This window comes from Moschus berezovskii, chromosome 8, assembly GCF_049115385.1.
Source record: "Moschus berezovskii isolate FMDL1 chromosome 8, NW_MosBer_1.0, whole genome shotgun sequence".
Lineage (NCBI taxonomy): Eukaryota > Metazoa > Chordata > Mammalia > Artiodactyla > Moschidae > Moschus > Moschus berezovskii.
In genome coordinates, this window is record NC_142467.1 from 2,622,987 (window position 1) to 2,647,728 (window position 24,742).

At 37.7% G+C, this 24,742-nt stretch overlaps 1 protein-coding gene across 4 annotated transcripts in view; it reads right to left on the reverse strand.

Annotated features, from left to right (window-relative positions):
• FER (FER tyrosine kinase) overlaps positions 1-24,742 on the reverse strand; it is a 467,424-nt gene that overhangs the window by 323,776 nt on the left and 118,906 nt on the right. For all 4 annotated transcript variants that reach the window (XM_088838427.1, XM_055430188.2, XM_088838426.1 and 1 more), the window contains 3 exons: positions 11,601-11,784; positions 9,454-9,591; positions 8,717-8,836 (listed from right to left, as the gene is read on the reverse strand). In XM_088838427.1, coding sequence (XP_088694553.1) covers positions 8,717-8,836; positions 9,454-9,591; positions 11,601-11,784 — 442 coding nt within the window. The remainder of the gene's footprint in view (positions 1-8,716; positions 8,837-9,453; positions 9,592-11,600; positions 11,785-24,742) is intronic.

Below are 24,742 nucleotides of genomic sequence, written 5' to 3' on the forward strand. Positions count from 1 at the left end.
TAGATGAAGCAGAGGTCACGTGAGTGCACAAGAAGGCAGCAGTCTACAAGCAGGAAAAGGCTCTCGCCAGGACTCAAACTGGTCGTCACCTTGATCTGGAACTTGTAACACCCAGAACAATGAGGAATAAAGTGCTATTGTTTAATCCACTCATTCATGGGATTTTATCATGGCGGCCATAGCATAGTAATACACTATTATATTTATGTGTAGAGAAGAACCAGATTACTACAAATCAAACTTTCATCATCACTCTGACGGGTATGGGATTAGAATAGGGGGTGATTTAAGGACAAAAGGGTTTTCCTAGTAGCTCAACTGGTAAAGAATCCGCCTGCAATGCAGGAGACCTGAGTTTGATTCCTGGGTTGAGTAGATCCCCTAGAGAAGGGACAGGCTACCCACTCCAGTTTTCTTGAGCATCCCTGGTGGCTCAACTGATAAAGAATCAGCCTGCAATGCAGGAGACATAGGTTCGATCCCTGGATTAGGAAGATAACCTGGAGAAGGGAAAGGTAACCCATTCCTGTATTCTGGCCTGGAGAATTCCATGAACTATATTGCTATGGGGTCACAAAGAGTCAGAAACGACTGAGTGACTTTCACTTTTGGACAAAAAAGTCTCTCATATTTTACTCTGTATTTAGCTATATTATATTTAAATCTCATAACAAAAATGAATTTGAATTTAAGCTATTAAATAATAGGTAATGGAGACAGAAAAGGCAAGAAAAACCATGAAACATGATAAGAACTCAAAAACATCTATTTCTGCTTCATTGACTAGGCCAAAGCCTTTGATTGTGTGGACCACAATAAACTGTGGAACATTCTGAAAGAGATGGGACCACCTGACCTGCCTCTTGAGAAACCTGTATGCAGGTCAGGAAGCAACAGTCAGAACTGGACATGGAACAACAGACTGCTTCCAAATAGGAAAAGGAGTACGTCTAGGCTGTATACTGTCACCTTGCTTATTTAACTTATATGCAGAGTACATCATGAGGAACGCTGGGCTGGAAGAAGCACAAGCTGGAATCAAGATTACTGGGAGAAATATCAATAATCTCAGATATGCAGATAACACCACCCTTATGGCAGAAAGTGAAGAGGAGCTCAAAAGTCTCTTGATGAAAGTGAAAGAGGAGAGTGAAAAGGTTGGCTTGAAGCTCAACATTCAGAAAACAAAGATCATGGCATCTGGTCCCATCACTTCATGGGAAATAGATAGAAAAACAGTGGAAACAGTGTCAGACTTTATTTTTTGGGGCTCCAAAATCACTGCGGATGCTGATTTCAGCCAGGAAATTAAAAGACGCTTACTCCTTGGAAGGAAAGTTATAACCAACCTAGATAGTACATTAAAAAGCAGAGACATTACTTTGCCAACCAAGGTCCGTCTAGTCAAGGCTATGGTTTTTCCAGTGGTCATGTATGGATGTGAGAGTTGGACTGTGAAGAAAGCTGATTCGCCGAAGAATTGATGCTTTTGAACTGTGGTGCTGGAGAAGACTCTTGAGAGTCCCTTGGACTGCAAGGAGATCCAACCAGTCTATCCTAAAGGAGATCAATCCTGGGTGTTCATTGGAAGGACTGATGCTAAAGCTGAAACTCCAATACTTTGGCCACCTCACGCAACGAGTTGACTCACTGGAAAAGACTCTGATGCTGGGAAGGATTGGGGGCGGGAGGAGACGGGGACGACAGAGAATGAGATGGCTGCATGGCATCACCGACTCCATAGACATGAGTTTGAGTGAACTCTGGGAGTTGGTGATGAACAGGGAGGCCTGGTGTGCTGTGATTCATGGGGTCACAAAGAGTCAGACACGACTGAGCGACTGAACTGAACTGAACAGAATGGAGACAGAAAAGGCAAGAAAAACCATGAAACATGATAAGAACTCAAAATATAGTAATCCAGGTTATCTCATCCATGTTTAGAGTTAAGCAACATAATAAACCTCAACAGGTTTCTGAGGGTATTATTATACAAAACATTATCAATGGTGCTTATAATAATGATCCAGAATCGTAAGAGAAAAATTAAAGTATTTTTCTTTAAGAATATACATATATTTATAAGAGACATACATCATATCTAGTAAAATTATTTTGTTGAACACGATAGCAATACAAGGTTGGGTTAACTGGAAAATGCACTTCTGTGGAATAGGTCATACCCTGACTACTAGACACAGGAAGCTATATTAAAATCTGAGGTCATTCTCAAGAAATCTACACTTTAACTTCTGGCTTCAAGTTACTTATTAACAACTACAAATAATATAAATTAATAACACGCATAAGGCTTTGCTCTTTATAAAATTCCACCGTATATATGATCTCATTTCATCCTCATGGGAGTCTGGAACACAGGCCCCACCTCTGTGCCTGTCCCACCCCAGTCTGGAGGGAGTAAGGACCAGCTTCTCCCGCACTGCCCTGGCCGTGCTGCACCGGAGGTGAACTGGAAAGCAAGCTCTCCCTCTCTGAGCACCCTCCTCCCCTGTGTCCGTTCACGTCCCTCTCCGACACCCTTCCCGATGCTCCTCCTGCTGTTTTCCACTCACCCCTCTTTTCAGTTCCTCACTCATTCATTTAAACCAGGTGTTTACGAAGCCCTTCCCTGTGACAGGCACACTGTTAGACACTAGGGATATGACAGTAAACAAGTTCGGCTTCAGGAAACTTCGATGCTAGCAGACCCTTTTTCCCTCCGACCCTCTCTTTTCTTCTCCTCCTCTCCTCTCTGACTGTCCCTGTTTCTGTCCTAGCTTTTTCTCAGCTCTCACTGTACCACATTCTCTGCTCCACCCTGAAATAAACACACAACCCCACCGATCTGTAGGACGCAGGCAGCACGGCCTCCTCTTCACTGCCCAGCCCTCACACCGAGCTCTGTGTCTTTCACACAGAAGGTGCCCAACTCCGTTCTGCACATCCTGTTTCTCTCACTAGAATCTCACACATTAAGCTTTTTCTGCAATTTCCTAGTAACTCCCAAGGCTCTCCTGATTCCTATTGTTCTGAATTATCTAGAAAGAGAAACCAAAGAGCTACCTCAATGTGGGAACAGCACAGTTTACGACTGTCCCCCACCACGACAGCTAAACTGATACATGAACCACACTGCAGTGAAGGAAGTTTCAGTTCTCTACACAGACATCATTAATCCAGGACTGATACTCTTCACGTAAACATTTTGTCATCAAGCTAAACACTTTACCTTCCACCTCAGAGTAAGAAAATTATTTGTGTTTGCAACGTCTCTGCTGCATTTTGTAAAGCTCCTTACTCTGGTAAAAGACAAACCAGGTCTAGAAGCAGACACCTTCAGGTTCAGTATTTACTTGGCTTTTCTAGACTTCCGTTTTCTTCTCTAATAAAATGGAAATTAATTTAATATCTAACTTAAAGGGTTCATGTAACTATGATACATATTTTTAAAGTTTCTAGTATGGATTTTTAAGCATAGTATATTCCCTATAAATGTAACTATATATTATTAACCAATTTTACTACTGATATCAAGAAATATTTTTCTGAAAAGTAACTAAATTTTGTCTTCTACCTTTTTTAAAGTATGTTTTATTAACATTTCACGCAAAAATAAACACTGCTCCCAAGGCAGGGGTCAGACTGAATGTATTTTAAATAAAACTTAAGAAAAGGTTATAATATTTATACATTTTTCCCAGTTAAGGACAAGTGAAATATTATAAAAATTCTATATTAAAAGTACATGAGTTACTTATAATTCAAAGTTATTTTTCCCTTTACAACAATGTCATTTCCAATAACATTCACTTTTTGGAAATGTGAAAATTTTCAGTTCAAGAGAAATTAATGTAAGCTTGCATGTCATAGCTATCCTTGACACAAAACAATAAAAAATCTCTACTCACACATACACACACATACATCCTGATTTAACGTGACATAACGGTAACAATATCATAACAAGTCAAAAACTGAGGAATTTCGTTACTGATTTCTTCACGTACATGATTTAGAAAAATTCAGGGGAAGACATCTATTGTGGCAGACATCGTGTTTACCCTAGCTAACTGGAGTACAGCCTCGTTTTACTCTGAAACGAGGTAAGAAGGGAGGAAGGAGGTGAGCGCCAGAGAGTCCTGACCCACTGTTTAAACCACCTGATACCGCCTGATTCTATTTACCAGAGGCCACTGGCACGTGTGAATTCTAACAAAGGATATTAAAATCCAAATCTGCTAATATTCTCACTTCCTTTAGCAATCATTCAGCCTTCTGAAAAATATCCCTTAGGAATGAGGAATTAGATTTGAAGTGTTATATATGCTCAACTTTTAGAGTACACATGTACACTCATGTGTGAGAAGAATGAGGTGCTACTCATGATTATTTCTCTTTTCTGATCTGTGCTAAAACTTTAACCCAGAAAGAGAAAGAAAACTGGTGCTGCTGTTGCTGTTCAGTCGCCAAGTCTTTGCAACCCCATGGACTGCACCGTGCCAACCTCCCTGTCCCTCACTATCTCCCGGACTCTGCCCAAGTTCATGTCCAGCGAGTCGGTGATGCCATCCAACCATATCATCCTCTGTCTCCCACTTCTCCTCCTGCCCTCAATCTTTCCCAGCATCAGGGTCTTTTCCAATGAGTCAGTTCTTCACATCCGGTAGTCAAAGTATTGGAGTTTCAGCTTCAACATCAGTCCTTCCAACGAATATTCAGGACTGATTTCCTTTAGGATGGACTGGTTTGAATTCCCTGCTGTCCAAGGGACTCTCAAGAGTCTTCTCCAACACCAGAGTTCGAAAGAGTCCTACCACCAGCTTATTAGATTCTCTAAACAGTTGGAAACTCTAGAAGTTAAACAAAGCCCTAGAAGAGCTAACAATACTTCTGTTCTCTGGCAGATCTGTTATGTTACCTAGAATTTACTACCTGTTTCACTAAGCAATGAAGGTTGGAAAAAGAAAGGAGATAAGAATAAGAAAAGGGAGATCAGAGGAAAAGGAATGATAATATTAGCTAACTTTCCTTTTTCTAGCTCTTGATCATGTAAAGAAAATAGTGGCACTTCTTGAGGTCTTAAATCTTTTACAGCCTTGGCACAAACAAAACATGGCCAAGCTTTATGCAAAATCTTCTTAAATAAAAAAAAAAAAATCGAACAAAGATAACCCTTTGAAGTCAAAACTTCTTAATATTTCTCGGTCTCGATAGATCCATGGCTGTAAATTCAAAGTAGAAAAGACAAATGATTTAGAAGAATAGAATTATATAGGGAAAGCATTTTTCCTTTTTTCCACTTGCAGTAGAATGGATTAAGAGAAAAACATTCTAGTAGATGCAGGTTATATATAGATGATTTTTAAAGATTTAGTTGTATTTAAAGATTGTTGTTCAGTCGCTAAGTCCTAGCTGACTCTTTCAATCCCACAGACTGCAGCATGCTAGGCTTCCCTGTCCTTCACCATCGCCTGTAATTTGTTCAAACTCATGTCCATTGAGTTGATGATGCCATCCAACCATCTCATCCTCTGTCATTCCCTTCTCCTCCTGCCCTCAATCTTTCCCAGCATCAGGGTCTTTTCAAACGAGTCAGTTCTTCGCATCAGGTGGTCAAAGTATTGGAGCTTCAGCTTCAGCATCAGTCCTTCCAATGAATACCCAGGACTGATCTCCTTTAGGATGGACTGGTTGGATTTCCTTGCAGTCCAAGGGACTCTCAAGAGTCTTCTTCAGCACCACAACTCAAAAGCATCAATTCCTCAGTGCTCAGCCTTTTTTATGATCCAACTCTCACATGATTACCAGAAAAATCATAGCATTGAATATACGGACCTTTGTCCACTAAGTGGTATCTCTACTTTATAATATGCACTCTGGGTTTGTCATAGCCTTCCTTCCAAGGAGCAAGAATCTTTTAGTTTCATGGCTGCAGTCACTGTCCTCAGTGATTTTGGAAACCAAGAAAATAAAATCTGCCACTGTTTCCACCTTTTACCCATCTATTTGCCATGAAGTATTGGGACTGGATGTCATTATCCCCATTTTTGAATGCTAAGTTTTAAGCCAGCTTTTTCACTCTCTGCTTTCACCCTCATCAAGAGGTTCTTTGGTTCCTTTCCACTTTCTGCCATGAGAGTGGTATCATCTGCATATCTGAGGTTGTTGATATTTCTCCCTGCAATCTTGATTCCAGCTTGCAAATCATCCAACCTGGCATTTCACATGGTGTATTCTACATAGAAGTTAAACAAGCAGGGTGACAATGTACAGCCTTGACAAACTCCTTTCCCAATTTTGAACTAGTCTGTTGTTCCATGTCTGATTCTAACTGTTGCTTCTTCACCTGCATACAGGTTTCTCAGGAGACAGGTAAAGTCTCATCTCTTTAAGAATTTTCAACAGTTTGTTGTGATCCACACAGTCAAGGCTTTATTTCATTGTAATCAATGAAGTAGAAGTAGATCTTTTTCTGGAATTCCTTGCTTGTTCTGTGATCCAGTGGAGGTTGGAAATTTGATCTCAGGTTCCTCTGTCTTTTCTAAACCCAGCCTGTACTTTTGGAAGTTCTTGTTTCACGCACTGTCAAAGCCTAGCTTGAAGCATTTTGAGCATTATCTTGCTAACATGTGAAATAAGTGCAATTGTACAATAGTTTGAACATTCTTTGGCATTGTCTTTCCTTGGGATCGGAAATGAAAATTGACCTTTTCCAGTCCTGTGGCCACTAATGAGTTTTCCAAATTTTAGAATTCTGCTGATATACTGACTGTAGCACTTTAACAGCATCATTTTTTTAGATTTGAAATAGCTCAGCTGGAATTCCATCACCTCCACTGGCTTTGTTCTTAGTGATGCTTCCTAAGGCCCACCTGACTTTCCACCCCAGGATGTCTGGCTCTAGGTGAATGACCACACCGTCATGGTTGTCCTGGTCATTAAGATCTTTTTTGTATAGTTCTTCTGTGTATTCTTGCCATGCTAAGTCCCTTCAGTCATGTCCAACACTTTGCAACCCTTTGAACAGTAGCCCACCAGGCTCCTCTGCCCATGGGATTCTCCAGGCAAGAATACTGAAGCCATGCCCTCCTCCGGCAGATCTTTCCTGGTAGCTCAGATGGTATTCTTCCCACCTCCTCTTAATCTCTTCTGCTTCTGTTAGGTCCATACCATTTCTGTCCTTTATTGTGCCTGTCTTTGCATGAAATGTTCCCCTGGTATCTCTAATTTTCTTGAAGAGCTCTCTAGTCTTTCCCATTCTATTGTTTTCCTCTATTTCTTTGCACTGATTGCTGAGAAAGGCTTTCTTATCTCTCCTTGCTATTCTTTGGAATTCTGCATTCAAATGGATGTATCTTTCCTTTTCTCCTGTGCCCTTTTAGCTTTTCTTCTTTTCTCAGCTATTTGTAAGGCCTCCTCAGACAACCATTTTGCCTTTTTGCATTTCTTTTCCTTGGAAATGGTCTTGATTCCTGGATCCTGAACAAGGTCATGAACCCCCGTCCATAGTTCATCATGCACTCTATCAGATCTAATCCCTTGAATCTATTTGTCAATTCCACTGTTGAATTGTAAGGGATTCGATTTAGGTCATACCTGAATGGTCTCATGGTTTTCCCTACTTTCTTCCATTTAAGTCTGCATTTGGCAATACAGAGTTCATGATCAGAGCCACACTCAGCCACACACATAAGCTCCTGGTCTTGTTTTTGCTGATTGCATAGCATTTCTCCATCTGTGGCTACAAAGAATATAATCAATCTGACTTTGGTACTGACCATCTGGTGATGCCCATGTGTAGAGTCTTCTGTTATGTTGTTGGAGGAGGGTGTTTTTTATGACCAGTGCATTCTCTTGGCAAAATTCTTATGAGCTTTTGCCCTGCTTCATTCTGTACTCCAAGGCCAAATAATAGTCTATAAGAGTTATAACAGTTTGTAACAGTCTATAATAGTCTATAAGTGTTATTACAGTCTATAACAGAAGACATTTCTGCTTAAAGAGAAAACTCAAAAGTCAAATTTTTATACTAAATGCTTTTGACATATCTAAGTCTCTTTTTTTTCGGAGAAGGCAATGGCAAGCCACTCCAGTACTGTTGCCTAGAAAATCCCATAGATGGAGGAGCCTGGTAGGCTGCAGTCTGTGGGGTCGCTAAGGGTCGGACACGACTGAGCGACTTCACTTTCACTTTTCACTTTCACACACTGGAGAAGGAAATGGCAACCCACTCCAGTGTTCTTGCCTGGAGAATCCCAGGGACGGGAGAGCCTGGTGAGTTTCCGTCTATGGGGTCACACAGAGTCGGACACGACTGAAGTGACTTAGCAGCAGTAGCAGCAGCAAGTCTCTTTTTATCTCTAAATCTCATTGTCCTCATTTCCAAATATCTCTGCCATTTAGAGGATGAAATGGGATTAAAAAATTACATAAATTTTGGAAAAAATATAACATTTTTCTAATACTCTCATGTCATTAATAACTGGGCAAATGAATGTTACATCATACAGAATTTTTATTTTCAGAATTACCACCATTAGTGATGATAATGGGTAAAATTATCATATTTCTCAAAACATTTCACTTTGACCAAACAAAAATCAGTTCATTTTTAATTGCTTTTCATTACTTTCAAGAAAACAAAAATTGGAAATTTAAATCTGATAAACTATAAATCATAACACATATTTAAGCCTCAGATTTTCTAAATACTTACATTACTTGCAAACTTTCTGCTGTTAAATTATTCCACATAATCTCATTTGCCTGTAGATTTTCATTTTCTTCTAGTAAGGAAGTATCAAACTCAATTTCATGCTCCTTAGCAGCCGTTGTTCTAGTAAAACATGCCAAATAATTTTGATCAATATGAATACCCTATCATAATATGTCTTAGTATATAATAAAGGCAGAATATTTGTTCTTATTTAAAATTATGTTAACAAAATAAAGCAAAAATAAATAGTACAAATCAAACTTAACCTTAGGTCTCAAAGACTTAGTCAAGTAATTTCAGTTTAGTTTCCTCATTTGCAGAATACAGATATTAAGCTGCTTTATTCCTTCCTCAATGATAATTAATATAAAATAAGATGATGCATACATGAAAACATAATAAATGTAGTATCACTATAAAGTTTAACACAAACAGAAAACAATAGGTTTATTATTATTACATAATTGTTAAAAAGAAAATATTACTTCATGGATTAAATATGGGTTTAAGCAATGATGTAGTAACAACTGAAAAACTTTTAAAGATCATTACATAAATTAAATATCAATAGTTATAATCACTGAGAAAGGACTGAAAATAATTAAAAACAGACAAATTAATATGAAACAGCCTGTCCTAACAAAGTTCATCAGTATTTATTTTAATTCATTAAATAATACATGGCAAAAACTAACACTGTCAAAACTACTGAAAGAAGAATGAAAGTCTATACGTACCTATGAACATCTATGAAATTGTTGTATTCTGTGCTAGGGTCTATCTGTTCAACCGACATTTGAATCTCTTTATGAACGTTCACTATTTCCTCTGTAACAAGACTAGTTATCTGGCTGTATTCATCAAATATACCTTTTCTGAAAAGAAGAAGAAAGTTTTACAACATTTTAAAGTTTTATCAGGGAAACACAGGCCCAGAAAGGATTTAGAACAATAAAAATGAAAAATGTAACTCCAGTTTTTACAGTTGGTGGCTCCAAGCACCACCTTATTTCATTTACCTGGATAGTGAAGTAAATGGATTATAAAAATGTATGCATTAACAATTTACATTTGATGTAACAGAATAATTGCAAATAATCTACAACATTACATTTTTCAACATCTAGCTAACATACAGAAAGGTAAGCCTGCACTGATCACTTTCTGCTTCTAAAGAGCGCCTCAGACAGGTTGATCCCGTCACATGAACTGCGGCTCAGGCCCTGTCTCCGCAAAGCTCCTTTCCCTGTCTGCAGCTCCCTCACAGCCCTACCTCCCGGGTCTTCTCTTGCTCCTGGGCCTCTGTTCTTTTCCATATTATACTCAGAGTTTATCTGGCTTCTGTCTCCAATGACCTTTCAACCTCTTCTGACCTCCAGTCAGTAGCAAAAATGATCGTAACAGTTATTACACTAATGTAATAAGTGCAAAAAGAAAACTATTCTGTTGTAAAGACCCTAATCCTCAACTAGATAATGCTATGCTGTAAAAATACACAACTGCTCATTAGTAGCCTTAAAAAGTTGTGGATAGACATGTTTATCCTGCATATACCCAAATAAATATAAGACCCTGTTTTTCTTTTAAAAGTCATCACTCACAAAAAGGAATCCTTACAAAATCTCTTATTTTGAAGAATTCTTTTACTTTATTTTGAATAGTGAAATAATATGTGAAATACTAACAAAAAAATTAAATTCAAACTGCTTCAGGCAAGGCTAATTTTGAATGATTACAGAAATCACCTGTTAGAAACAACTGAAAGAAAAGTGTGAGTTAGAAAAATTTAATTCAGATTTAGTAAATATCCTTGGGGCCTCACAGTTGAAAGTACTGGATGATATGAATGTAAATGAGCCTCTCTAGATACTGATAAAGCGATAGAGTAAGTGGTTATGATGTTAACACTCATCTTTAAGACAAATTGGGGAAAAAAAGGAAGAAGTCTCCTAATGTTACATGAATGAGTACTTTTGACAAAGGATTCAATTTTAGTGATATTTTTAAATGCTCGATCTAAAAACATTTACTAAACAATAAAGATGATACACTTGTGAAATTATTAAATGTCTCTAAAGGATGTTCTCATGACGGTAAAGATACATTGATTCATAAAATGAAAGTAGGAAAGGAAATGTTTATAAGTCAATAATAGGTAATTTAAAGAAGACATAACTAATTAAATATTTTAAGTAGGCATTTCACTATTTTATCAATACCCTTAAACACTGACATATTCAAGTTGACTAAAATCACTTTATCCTTTATTGGAAAACGGGGACTCACCAGCATTAATAATGAGATGAAGTCTACCAGAGGGTGGTATACTGCATTGATATGTATGGTAAACATGGATGCATTTGAATTACTAACCAACACTGTTAGTTCCTTGAAGGCAAAAATTGTCCCCTACTCATCTCTACATCCCCAAGCACCAGTATGCTTTGCATACAGACAATTTCAATAAACATTTGTTCACTGTAATCTCATACAACTAGAAGCAGGCAAATAAATAAATAAATAAATAAATTATTTACTTTGGGCTTATCAGATGCTCAAGATTTAAACATTCAGTGGTCTACAGATAGATATCCACTTCTTAATGCTTAGCAAAATTATGATTTTTTTTTTCATTTAAATTTCCAGCTAACTGGAGCAAAACAAAAACATACAAAAAGAAGAGTGAGTGAGCATAAGATAAAGGGATCCCAGACAGGAAAATCAAGAAGGCCCGAGGGAGAAAAGGTCTGAAACGCCCTCTGAGCTAGTCCAGTGACACAGTTTACAAAGACAAACTTTACACAAAACTTTTAACTAGGAGGAAAAAGCAATGTTACAATCACTTTAGGAAGGACTCTTATATCAAATGGGAAATGAAGCTTACAGTGCTTTTATCATTTCTTCTTGCATCTTCTGTAAGGAATCGAGAAGCAGAGGAAGTGTAGTGTCATAATACTGATTCTGATGAAGCTGTGCCCCTTTCAATGCCAAAACATACTGATTATGCAACATATGGAGTTTCATTGTGGCTTTGTCGTAACGTTCCTTAGCCTTTTCAGTTTCTTTTCCTAAAAAAAAAAAAAAAGTTGAATAAAGTTTCAGAGATTATTTTAAAAGTTTTATCTTCACTATATGCAAACTAAGTTACCACTAATTCATGTTATCTCATACATTTTAGGAATAATCAAAAGGCTACTGAACACATATTATGTTTATTTGTCAGTACTTTGTACAAAGGATGCTCTGAAGCAAGCGTGCCCTGCAGGAGATGTCTGATGAATAAAGGTCAATACACAATGTTTTTGAAAAACTGTACAGATATACACTCCTTCTCATCTTCAAGGAGCTTACACCAAACTGGAATGACAGTGCACGTGAAACCGCGTAACCAAGGCAACAAGAAAGTTTGTAAATGACGTTAAATTTGAAGGTCCACTTTTGAGATGTCAATAAAGACCAGGGAAGTCAGGGGAGACTCTGTGCCGAAGACAACCTTACAAGACAAGGCGAGTCTGGGAAGGAATAAGAAAGACAGGCGAGACAACAGTTCCCTCACGTCACTCTCTTTCTCCACTTCCTCCTTCGTTCCAGTCAATAAATATTATTAACTGCCCTTCCCCAGGAACTGTGCTAGACATTGCGAATTCAGCATTTGGCAACAGAGTCTTTGACAACAGCCCATGGTCTGTGATTTGGAATATTTAGTGAAAACATGGAGCGAATAAGCAGTGTTATATAGGCAAGCAAATAAATAGCTCAAAGATAGCAAGTTTTGAGGAAATGAAGGAAATAAGCTGTATAGCTAAGACAGTTTTAGGTTGTGAATGACTTGAAAATCAAGCAGAGAAATTTAGACTGGATACAGAATAAGTCTAGAAGATGACAAAGTAATATTAAAATTTTCTATGATTCCCTTACTAAAATCATTCAGAAAATATTTACAGGTTGACAATATAAATGAATGATGATATCAGTTCAGTTCAGTTCAGTCGCTCAGTCGTGTCCAGCTCTTTGCAACCCCATGAATCACAGCACGCCAGGCCTCCCTGTCCATCACCAACTCCCGGAGTTCACTCAAACTCATGTCCACAGAGTCGGTGATGCCATCCAGCCATCTCATCCTCTGTCGTCCCCTTCTCCTCCTGCCCCCAATCCCTCCCAGAATCAGACTCTTTTCCATTGAGTCAACTCTTCACATGAGGTGGCCAAAGTATTGGAGTTTCAGCTTTAACATCAGTCCTTCCAATGAACACCCAGGATTGATCTCCTTTAGATGATATAAACAAATAAAATTTTTAAGCAGATCTTCAATTTTTGAAGCAAGCAGAACAAATATTTCTTGTCAATTATCTAGACTTCATAAATGTTTTTGCCCTCTATCCAAGAAGAGCTCACCAAATGAATCCTTCCCCCAAAATAAATCTTATGTTGAGAATTTTTGACGCCAGAGGCTTTTCTCTGCTTCCACTCTGTTTAGGCTCAGCACCCACTTGGGTATTCCCTACAGGGGAGCCTGAAAAGTCTCCTGTTGGAGAAAGTCCCCAGTCCAGGGCCAAAAGCAGAGAACAACCCAGAGATTTTGCAGAGAGAGGAGACATCAGACCTCCTCAGGCAGACAAACAGAACTGGAACAATTCTGTCTTTCTCATCACTCTACTAACTCGGAAGGAAAGGAACCACATTCAGCTGGTAAGTGAACAAATCCTTCCAGCAAACTGGCATGTCTCTATTACCAACAAATTCTAGTGTTTCCAAATACTAGAACCACCACTGACTCCTCCAGGGAAGCTGCATACAATGCAGCCTGACTGCTCCAGTCACAGACACTAGCTTGTTCATGCACATGAGGATATTTTAATAATTATCCAAATTACTCACAAAATATTGCCCTGGATAACCTATTTCACTTTATAACATAAAGAACTCGTTGATGAGAAAATAATTGAATCACTAGAGTGTCTTTCCTAAGCCCTTTCATAGCTGACTGGAAAGAGGTCCTAATATTACAGTAGGAGTACAGGAGCAAATATATTAATTCAGTTCTGATCTGAAGGGATCAGAAAAAGATAACACTAGCTATCAAAGAAGTAGGTTTTCTTGCTTTTTGATTACAACACACAGGATAATATATTATATGCCATGAGCTAGTAAATAATCATATAAATTTTTAAATATATAACTGAAATAAGAAATTCATTAAAAAAATTCTTACCCTTATTAAGAAGGATGCTGTGATTTTTTTAAAAAAAATTCTATCATCTGAATTTTTAATTTTTAAAAATGCTCATTCAGAAACCAATATATTTTTGTCCTCTGTTAATATAAATTCCTAAAGTGGCTGTAACTTACCCTGCATGACATGAAGTTTAATTTTTTAACTTAGAAATTAATAAGACACTTCAATAATAATAATCACAAATGATTTTAAACATTCTCAGGAACACATCTGCTTACATGTTCAGTTACTTTAATCATTTCTTCACCGAATACTCTGTATAAATAATTTGCCCATAAACATTGCAACTTAACATCCTTCTTGCAGAAATACATTTCCAAAAAAGTCTCCAAACGCCAGTACAATTGATACATCTATGATCAGTCCTGCAGCCTTCCTCTAAAATAACAATCCCCTTTTCTACCAACCACACAACTCAAGCAGAGACTCCCATACGAAGCTGTCACCTGAGATCCAAACTGTACACCCAGTCAAACCGGAACAATCTTTCAGCTGGGAGCTAAGTCACACTTATGCCTGAACACCTGCTGCAGTCAAAGTCCATGAAAATTTGCTACAGAAATTGCCAAAGCAGCCCTTTCTAAGGTCCTTTTCTTCGAGTTGGTTCTGTTTGGGTTTGGTTTGGTTTCATCATATTTAAGCAGGTTTATGGTGCTCTTGCTTAATATTCAACAAATTCTGAAAACAGACATGTCAAAATTTCACGTACAATTAGGCAGTTAAATCAACTCCAAGTAATAAAGAAGTCTTTTAGAGTCCACATGCCCATAATCAGAAAACAAGGCAGCACTATTTGAGGACTGTATTCTAACTGCATTCTAACTGTATTCTAATTTGTTGATTTTTATTGTAAGCTTAAAATTATAACTAGCAAATTCAATGAATTCCACATTTCTCCCCATCCTTAAAAAATACTGCTTTTTTTGTATAAACTCTATTATTCCCAATTAATTACTTAGATTTTTTAGTGTAACTTCAGGAGTTAAGCTTTCCACACAAACATTTTCATAGAGACATTTAAACCACCCATCTGTCTTCCTATTTGCACAGATTTTTAAGCTGTACACGACCCATCTGTCTTTCTAGCTGGTGTAGAAATGATTCACAAAATATGCCACACTTGGCTCACTAAGATTTTATAATCCAAAATAATATTAGAATACTTAAGAACTTCCCAGCTAATTTTTTTTCTCTTTATCAGATATCCCTGGAGAAGGAAATGGCAACCCATTCCAGTACTCTTGCCTGGAAAATCCCATGGACAGAGGAGCCTGGTCCTCTACAGTCCATGGGGTCGCAAAGAGTCGGACATAACTGAGCGACGACACGTTTTATCAGATACAGTGTATGACCAACAATCTGAAGAAGGCTATCATAGCCAAAGTCTTTAAACAGCTTACCAGTAGTTGTCTGCAAACTTAGAAAACAATTAAAAGCCGTTGAAAACATCCAAGGCAGAATCCATTATATTAAAATAATAATAATAATACATAACATGAAATTTTCTTTTAAAATAGCTTTGGGTCTAAAACTGGAATAAGTCAGGGGAATGTCTCAGTAGGGCGTTTCGGTTAGTTTACTGTCCTCGGAGCTCATGGACACTCGTGCATTTGGTTATGCTTATGCGTGCACCCTGTACTTTCTCCCTTGTAGATATTAATAAAAAGTTTCAAAAACATCAGAAACATGCCATGATTTGAAAAGAGAGTCTAATGTACTTTTACCTGATTTGTTTTTAAAAATATTTAGGGTTCCAAAGAGACTATGTAAATCAAGTTTTTACTGCGTGAAAAACAATTATAACTAAATTTTTTTAATTCTATTCACTTAACAAAATATATTACAAAAGCCATGCACCATGATTCCTGCTGCACAGCATTTTAGTTCAGAATATCGCAGATCAATATTATACTTTCCAAACTTTTAAATAACCATACCTCAGCTTAAAATTAATCTGAACTACACACAATAAATAAATTCTAGTGACAGACACAGAATCATACCTCTGGTGATGTATGCTTTGCATTTTTTAATGACAAGAAGCAATGAAGCAGGGCATGGAGTCATTCTATGTGTCAATTAACAGGGAGAAAAACATCCAATTTTTCCTCCTCCACATAACAAAATTCACAAAGAGACTAAATTACAATTCTTTTTCCTCCACTTGTTGACAAATCCATTTAATGTTTGTAATAACAGAGTGTGTATACAACATGTCATGCCACAAACAATATTATGAAGCTAGCAAAACTCAATTATGGATGTTTGACATTTACAGGAGACAGGCTAGACTAGTCATTAAGTTAGTCTAGAAAGTCAAGTATTTTTTATTAAAAACCTCTGAAGCATTTACCATTTGTTAAATATTATGGTGAAAGGTCTCTGGTAACAAATGAGAAGTGATTATTTTCCAAAAGAAAAGTGCCTGCAAGTAGTCTCTGCTTTAATGTGGATAAATAAATGTTTTATCACCTTACATTTTTCCTTTCTTTCAAAACATTCCTCCTCAACTATACAATACTTATTACTCTGAGTAAGAAGAACATGAACAAAAATTCATCTTAACTTACAAGTTACTTGGCCCAAATGTCTGCGTGTGTCTTTTTCTCATGGAAGCTAAAGGGGGAACAAGTATGCTGTGTGGGAACAAGGAATAAGCTATCTATCTCACTCGGTGATGCTCCAACAATAACCAAGTTAAGAAGTCACTTTTCATCTCAGTTTCTCCTTTGATTAGCTGTACAATCCAACCAAGTCATTTAATATAAATTTCAGCTTCTAATTTTCAATCCTGGGAGTTAAATTCTCTGCCCTACTCAATCCGCTGGGCTGTGATGGAGATTAAACGGCATAAAACTGTCAAACGCACAGTTAATAACAAAGAAGACAGAATTCAGAGAGCGGAAAACAACCTTTTTGATTATATGCTCCTATAAAGTATTAAAACATATAAGAGATGGATCCATACTAGTATAACAAAATTTTAAGTATCAATCAAGAAATATTTATTGAAACGCATTACAGGTTTTAGACTGTTCCAAGAACCAAAATAGTGATATTTTAAAATTCAATATAAAGTACCTTTAAAAAGCAAGCTCCCTAACTCTGTGCAATATCATTTCCTTGTACACAGTGACTGCTAGATTCAACTGACCCACAGTCTTTTAATAACCTACAAACTGAATGATATTTCATGGTCAAATCTATATTCCTAATAACAACGCTATGAATGGGGGGATTCTGAGTAGCTAAAATAGGGGCAGCAGCATAATTCTGAATCTCCCACATATTATCTAAAAATATAATAAACAACAAAAAGAAAAACAAAACCTGTACCCTCAGTATAACAAAGAATGTTCAAAGTTTAAATTTGCAGTGAGTAGAAAAATAAACATCAAATCTTTGAAAATGATCTTGCATCCTCCCACTGCAAGCCTTCATGGTCACCAAAGACTGTTCCGGGTCGGGGGAAAGGGAAATAGAGAAATGCGCTGAAGAGAAAAGAGAGGCATACAAGAGCCAGCAGTATGCCTGAGACTCATCTAAAACCACCATCAGAATATGGGGGTCTACCCTACATGTGAAAATACTGAAGAAGTGTAATGGGTGATCACAGAACTGACCTCGAGAAAGGGACTTTAAAATGCACGTGAAAGACAAGGGAGGCAGTCTTAGAAAGATGATTCTTCAGAGGAAGAAATGATAAGATGAAAGAACTCTGAAAAGGGAAAAAAGAAAAAATCCTACAGAAAAACAAATAAAAATATAAGGACGCATATTTCTGTCACAAAAATGAAAGGCATGAGATTGTACCCTACTCAGTAAGCTAAAAAGTTGGGTTGCCTCAATTAAATGGATGCGAGCAAAAGACACAAGACTCTTGGGACAATGAGTAGCTAGAATACCGTCATTTGTGGAAAAAAGACTATAAACAAAGTCAAACAAAAACCAACAAACTCACAGAAAATGTGTGTCCCACGTATAACAGAAAAGTGACTATTCACTATAATATATCTTTCAGTTCAGTTGAGTTCAGTTCAGTTGCGCAGTCGTGACCCACTCTTTGCGACCCCATGAATCACAGCACGCCAGGCCTCCCTGTCCATCACCAACTTCTGGAGTTCACTCAAACTCATGTCCATCAAGTCAGTGATGCCATCCAGCCATCTCATTCTCTGTTGTCCCCTTCTCCTCCCGCCTTCAATCTTTCCCAGCATCAGGGTCTTTTCCAATGAGTTAGTTCTTCGCATCAGGTGGCCAAAGTATTGGAGTTTCAGCTTTAGCATCAGTCCTTCCAATGAACACCCAGGACTGATCTCCTTTAGGATGGACTGGTTGGATCTCCTTGCAGTCCAAGGGACTCTCAAGAGTCTTCTCCAGCACCACAGTTCAAAAGCATCAATTCTTCGGTGCTCAGCTTTCTTCACAGTCCAACTCTCACATCCATACGTGACCACTGGAAAAACCATAGCCTTGACTAGACGGACCTTTGTTGGCAAAGTAATGTCTCTGGGCTAGGTTGGTCATAACTTTCCTTCCGAGGAGTAAGTGTCTTTTAATTTCATGGCTGCAACCAGCATCCACAGTGATTTAAATTCTTTAAATTATAGGGAAAAAAATCAAACTTCAAATTTAAAAAATGGGCAAAAGAATTCACTAAAAATAACTTTTAAATGGCCTTTAAAGATATGAAAAGATGGTCAACCTCACTCATAGTAGAAGAAATATAAATTAAAATTACCTACCAAATTAACAAACACTGTTCTGACACCGATGTGGAGAAACCAATACTCTTATATGTAGTTGGTGGGAATGTAAATTGGTATAATTTTTATAGAAGGAAATCTGGCAATATCTAACAAAACTACACACACATTTATACTGTTACCCTACATTCACACTTCTAGAAGTTTATACTTAAGATATTGCTTCAAAAATAAAGATATTGCTTCAACAATTAAAAAAAAAACTTTATGTACAAGCTTATTCATGGTACTAGTGTAAATAATTGAAAAAAACTGAAACATGCCCATACATAAAAAAGTGCTTAAATAACTTATAATGAAGTGCTATGCAGCTTAAAAAGAATAACAAAGAAATCTACAAACTGAAATATTGTGATCTTTCAGGACACAATGTCAGGTAGAAAAACAAATCATAATATTACAATTTTTGTATAAGAAAAAAAGAGAAATGAGGGAGGTATTCTCTAAAAATTAGTTCTATACAGTTCTGACTTTTGGAACCATTAATGTCTAACCATGGAACAACAGACTAGTCACAAATAGGAAAAGGAGTACATCAAGGCTGTATATTGTCACCCTGCTTATTTAACTTATATGCAGAGTACATCATGAGAAACGTTGAGCTGGATGAAGCACAAGCTAGAATCAAGATTGCAGGGAGAAATATCAATAACCAGAGATATGCAGATGACACGACCCTTATGGCATAAACTGAAGAAGAACTAAAGAGCCGCTTGATGAAAGTAAAAGAGGAGAGTGAAAAAGTTGGCTTAAAGCTCAACATTCAGAAAACTAAGATCACGGCATCTGGTCCCATCACTTCATGGGAAATAGATAGGGAAACAGTGGCTGACTTTATTTTTTTGGGCTCCAAAATCACTGCAGATGGTGATTGCAGCCATGAAATTAAAAGACGCTTACTCCTTGGAAGAAAATCTAGACCAATCTAGACAGCATATTAAAAAGCAGAGACATTACTTTGCCAACAGAAGTCTGTCTAGTCAAGGCTATGTTTTTTTCCTGTAGTCATGTATGGATGTGAGAGTTGGACTATAAAGAAAGCTGAGCTGAAGAATGGATGCTTTTGAACTGTGGTGTTGGAGAAGACTCCTGAGAGTCCCTTGGACTGCAAGGAGATCCAACCAGTCCATCCTAAATGAAATCAGTTCTGAATATTCACTTGAAGGACTGATGCTGAAGCTGAAACTCCAATCCTTTGGCCACCTTATGTGAAGAACTGACTCATCTGAAAAGACCCTGATGTTGGGAAAGATGGAAGGCAGCAGGAGAAGGAGACGACAGAGGATGAGATGGCTGGATGGCATCACCGACTCAATGGACATGAGTTTGAGTGAACTCCGGGAGTTGGTGATGGACAGGGAGGTCTGGCGTGCTGCAGTCCATGGGGTTGCAAAGAGTCGGATACGACTGAACAACTGAACTGAACTAAACTGAATGTCTAACCATCAACTAGGGTAAGAGAGGAAATGTAACTCAAAATGGAATACAACAGAAACAAAAGCGGTGCTGGAGAAGACTCTTGAGAGTCCCTTGGCCTGCAAGAAGATCAAACCAATCAATCCTAAAGGAAATCTTTGGAGGGACAGATCCTGAAGCTGAAGCTCTAATCTTCAGCCACCTGATATGAAGGGCCAACTCTTTGGAAAAGGACCCCGATACTGAGAAAGACTGAAAGCAGGAGGAGAAGGGGACGACAGAGGATGAGATGGCTGGATGGCATCACCGACTCCAAGGACATGAGTGTGAGCAGGCTTCAGGAGTACTGAAGGACAGGGAGGCCTGGCGAGCTGCGGTCCACAGGGTTGCAGAGTCAGAAAGACTTAGCAAGTGAACAACAAGAAACAAGAACCAAACTGTTTTCCCAGTTTGTAATGTAAAGAGTGGGGAGAAAAAATTAATCCAAGTAATCTGGCAAACAATATCTGACAACAGTGGGAGACAAAAGGCAAAACGAGCTCTAAATAAACACTGAACTACAGTACGTAGGTTTCTTTTTTTCAGAGGCACAAGTTAGCAACTCTGAAATCACCTTTTAGAACTGAACATATAAGCAGACTGTGAATAATAGCAGCCAGGTTTCTCACTGTCAAAGAAGGAAATTACAAATATGTAAATAGGAAAAGACAGAATGACCTGTTTGGTGTTTGAGTATAATTAAAATTATCAGTATGAATACTTCAGTTTCAATATAGATAGAGCAGCAGATACAGAAGTAGGCACACATGTATGCGTGTATGCGTGTGTGCACTTGCTTATCTTCTATCTCTGCTGACTGAAAGGACCACGACGTCCCAGTAGCAATGAGCACACCCAGTGCCAAAGATTGGTTTTTAACTATCACTTTCCACTAAGTGAAAGCTACGGATTTTTAGAGAAATTAAGCAAAACCCAGAAAAGGAAAAGTATAAGATGAGCCAGAAAATAAGTGTTCAATAACAGGAACATGTCAAAAAGACAGGGGAACCAGTTTTCAGCTTCCTTCTCATGTACAGAGAAAAGGATAAAGTTGATAAAACATTATCTATAGAGTACAGCTTAAGTATATGAGAATTCTTTGTATCAGTCTTTCAAAATTTCTGTTGTTATGAAATAATGTCAAAATTACAAATAGAAAGTTGTAAAAACTCATTAAAGCTCAAAAGTATCTAAATGTTCATTACATCTAAAAATTCAGTTATTTAATCTAAGATAAAAAGTCTCACTGACAGAAAACAAAAACTTGGTTTTAATATGTATGTTTCAAAGCAGGTATACTTACACAATAAGAAAAATTAATAAAGACAGCAATTTTTTTTTTTTTTAATGATCCTTTTGTTGATAATTCTGCTGTTTTAAAATGATCCCCAAGCACTGTGCCGAGGTGCCGCCTGCTGCTCAAGAAGCCTGTGATGTGCCTTATGGAGCAAATATGTGTTAGATTCCTCTGTTGAGTCATGAATTACAACACTACCAGCTGTGAGTTTGATATCAATGAGTCAACAGTATACATTAAAGAAGGTGTCTTTACACTGCAAAAGAGACATAGGCATTTAGAACAGTCTTTGGGACTCTGTGGGAGAGGGTGAAGGTGGAATGATTGGGGAGAATGGAATTGTAGCATGTATATTATCATAAGTGACCAGTCCAGGTTCGACGCATAAATTTTCCTCTGTTCAAAAAAAAAAAAAATAAAGTGTTAACTCAGTAAAAAAAAAAAAAAAAAACACAGAAGCACACACAAAATAAAGTGATGTATTGATCAACTGTCAAAAACGCTGTAACCCTGCTTAAAGGGATCCAATTTCTTATGTCATCCTCACCCAGGGCAATGATTCAGTAATTAGCTAATGCTAATTTAGTACATGAGTTTGAATGAACTCCTGGAGTTGGTGATGGACAGGGAGGCCTGGCATGCTGCGATTCATGGGGTCGGAAAGAGTCGGACACAACTAAGCGACTGAACTGAACTGAATTTAGTATTCACACTGACTTCATAGAATATAACTACCACAAATAACAAGAATCAATGGTGTATATATACCCAGAATTTGACGACTTCTCATCACCTGTGCTGCTGCCAGCCAGGTCCAAGATAGAATGAGCGCTTGCCTGGATTACTCCAGTAGCCTAGAAGTAACAGTACTTCCATCCTCCCCAACCATGCATATTATTCTCAACAAAGCTACCAGAACTCTACTCTTAAAACTTAAGTTCATGTCATTCCTTTGCTCAAACCCTCCAATTCCACTAGCAAAACAAAAGTGAAAGTCACTCAGTCGTGTGCGACTCCTTGTGACCCCATGGACTATACAGTCCACGGAATTCTCCAGGCCAGAATACTGGGGTGGGTAGCCTTTCCCTTCTCCAGGAGACCTTCCCAATCCAGGCCTCCCACATTGCAGGCAGATTCTTTACCAGCTGAGCCACCAGGGAAGCCCAAGAACACTGGAGGGTAGCCTAACCCTTCTTCAGTGGATCTTCCTGACCCAGGAATTGAACTGGGGTCTCCTGCATTGCAGGGGGGTTCTTTACCAGCTGAGCTCTCAGGGAAGCCCTAGCAAAACCTCTGTGCCTCCCTTTCAGCTACCATCGTTCTTCCTGTCCGTTCTCATCGCGTACCTCCACACCATCCTTTACCAACCCTTCAGTTCCAGCCACACAGGCATCCATGCCACTCTTCAAAGGCTCCAGACACGATCCCATCTCAGGAGCTTTGCTTCCACTTTCCCTCTCTCTGGAGTACAGATAACCGCATGCTCACTCCCTCACATTTCACCCTTCATTTAAGTGTTTTTATCTGTGACACCTAACTTGATCATCCTCTACACCCTATCTACCTACCAGGTTTCCTCCATCACACCTTTTATCACCTAACACACTGTATGTTTAATTTCCTTATTTTACTAATCAGTTAGCCTCTGCTCTAGAACGTAAGCTCCAAGAGGCAGGGATTTTCTGTGTTCCGTTATCTACAGTATCACTTAGATAAATAACAGTGCCTGGTATATAACAAGAAAATGCACAAATTGATACAGTTCTTATTTTTTTTAAGTAAACTTAAATAATTGTTTTAAAATTAAAAGTTAGAGAAAGATTACAATTTAACCTTCTGCATCTGTTTATATCATCTTTCTAGTAATCAAGTCCAAAACTAATATATTAAGGAGCTCACCTACAAAATATAGAGGAAAATCAGCAAAAGAATATAACTTCTCTTAATCCTGTTGTATACGAAACTTAGCTTTATTTACTTAATAAAACTAAGCAAAGTAGGGACAAATCAAATTATTGTACTTTCATATTATATTTAGGAAGTTATCTGCAGAATATAAATGAATCATGTAGCATATCCTATCCTACACAATATCTCAGCTTCTGATGCAAATATTATAACTGTCATTCCAATTTATACAGCTTTAACCCAATGTAAATTAGATTAATAATTAAGAGTGTCATTATTCCTTATGACTTTGTAAAAGTCCTATCATATTAAGTTCCATACACTGAAAAGCATTCATGCCATAAGTAAGCTGCTGATATATATAAATAAGTAGATCCAATAAAAGAGAAAAACCTCCTACTTTCAGCTCATTTCAATAGACCAACAACCAACAAACATAGACTGAACTCCATTTTGGTCTTTAGTAAATTCTGTATTCAAAACACATTTCTTCCATATGTTGAACTGAGAGCTAATTTGAATTTCAGAGTATTTTCCTAGAGGACCTCCATATATCATTCATACATGATTCTGAATTTTTTAAATCCCCAATATTTAGGGGTTATCAAATAAGACAGCCAGCTGCCATTCTTAGTGGACTCAAGGAAATCAACTAAAAGAGTTTTTCCTAAGTTTCATTCATTTTTAAGATTTAGATTTATTTAAACACAAATTCAACCATCTGTCTCAAATCTGGATTCATTTCAAACTGGTTTTCATAATTAAAGTACTCCAAAGAGACAACTCAATGGGATCTAATCACTTTTAATTGGCTATAATATATCACAGAACCATTCATAACGCATGAAGAGGCAATTTAAGAAAATCTACTTTCCCATTATAGAAAATTTTACTTTTGAGTGAGACTTCCAACTAATCCCCCACAGCTCAAGCAGTAGACACACTCATACTCTGTCTGCTTTGGGTAAGTGAGGGCTTGTAGATAATCAGGCATTTTACCAATCCTTTAGTTTTCGTTTCTGTTTCTCAAAGAGAAGAAAAGAATTTGAAAAAGAGTTTGTTTCCTCTCTCTTGTTATAAAAGTTGATGAAGACTGTTCCTGGCAAGCTTCTCTAGACTAACTGGTATAGTGTGGAAGAGTTCATCCTGTCTTTTCTGAATATGCTGTGCCTAAAGCAGACGCGTTGAGACTCCCACCCATGTAAGAGAAGCCCCACAAATGTCTTTGTGGGTATTTTGAGGCTTAGTAAATATAAAACCATTAGTGTAATCCTAGCTATCAGAATACACAGCTGTGAAGCATTTGTTTTGAATATCTTCTCTGATATTTCAGTATATCTTCGAGCAAACTATAGAACTTCAAA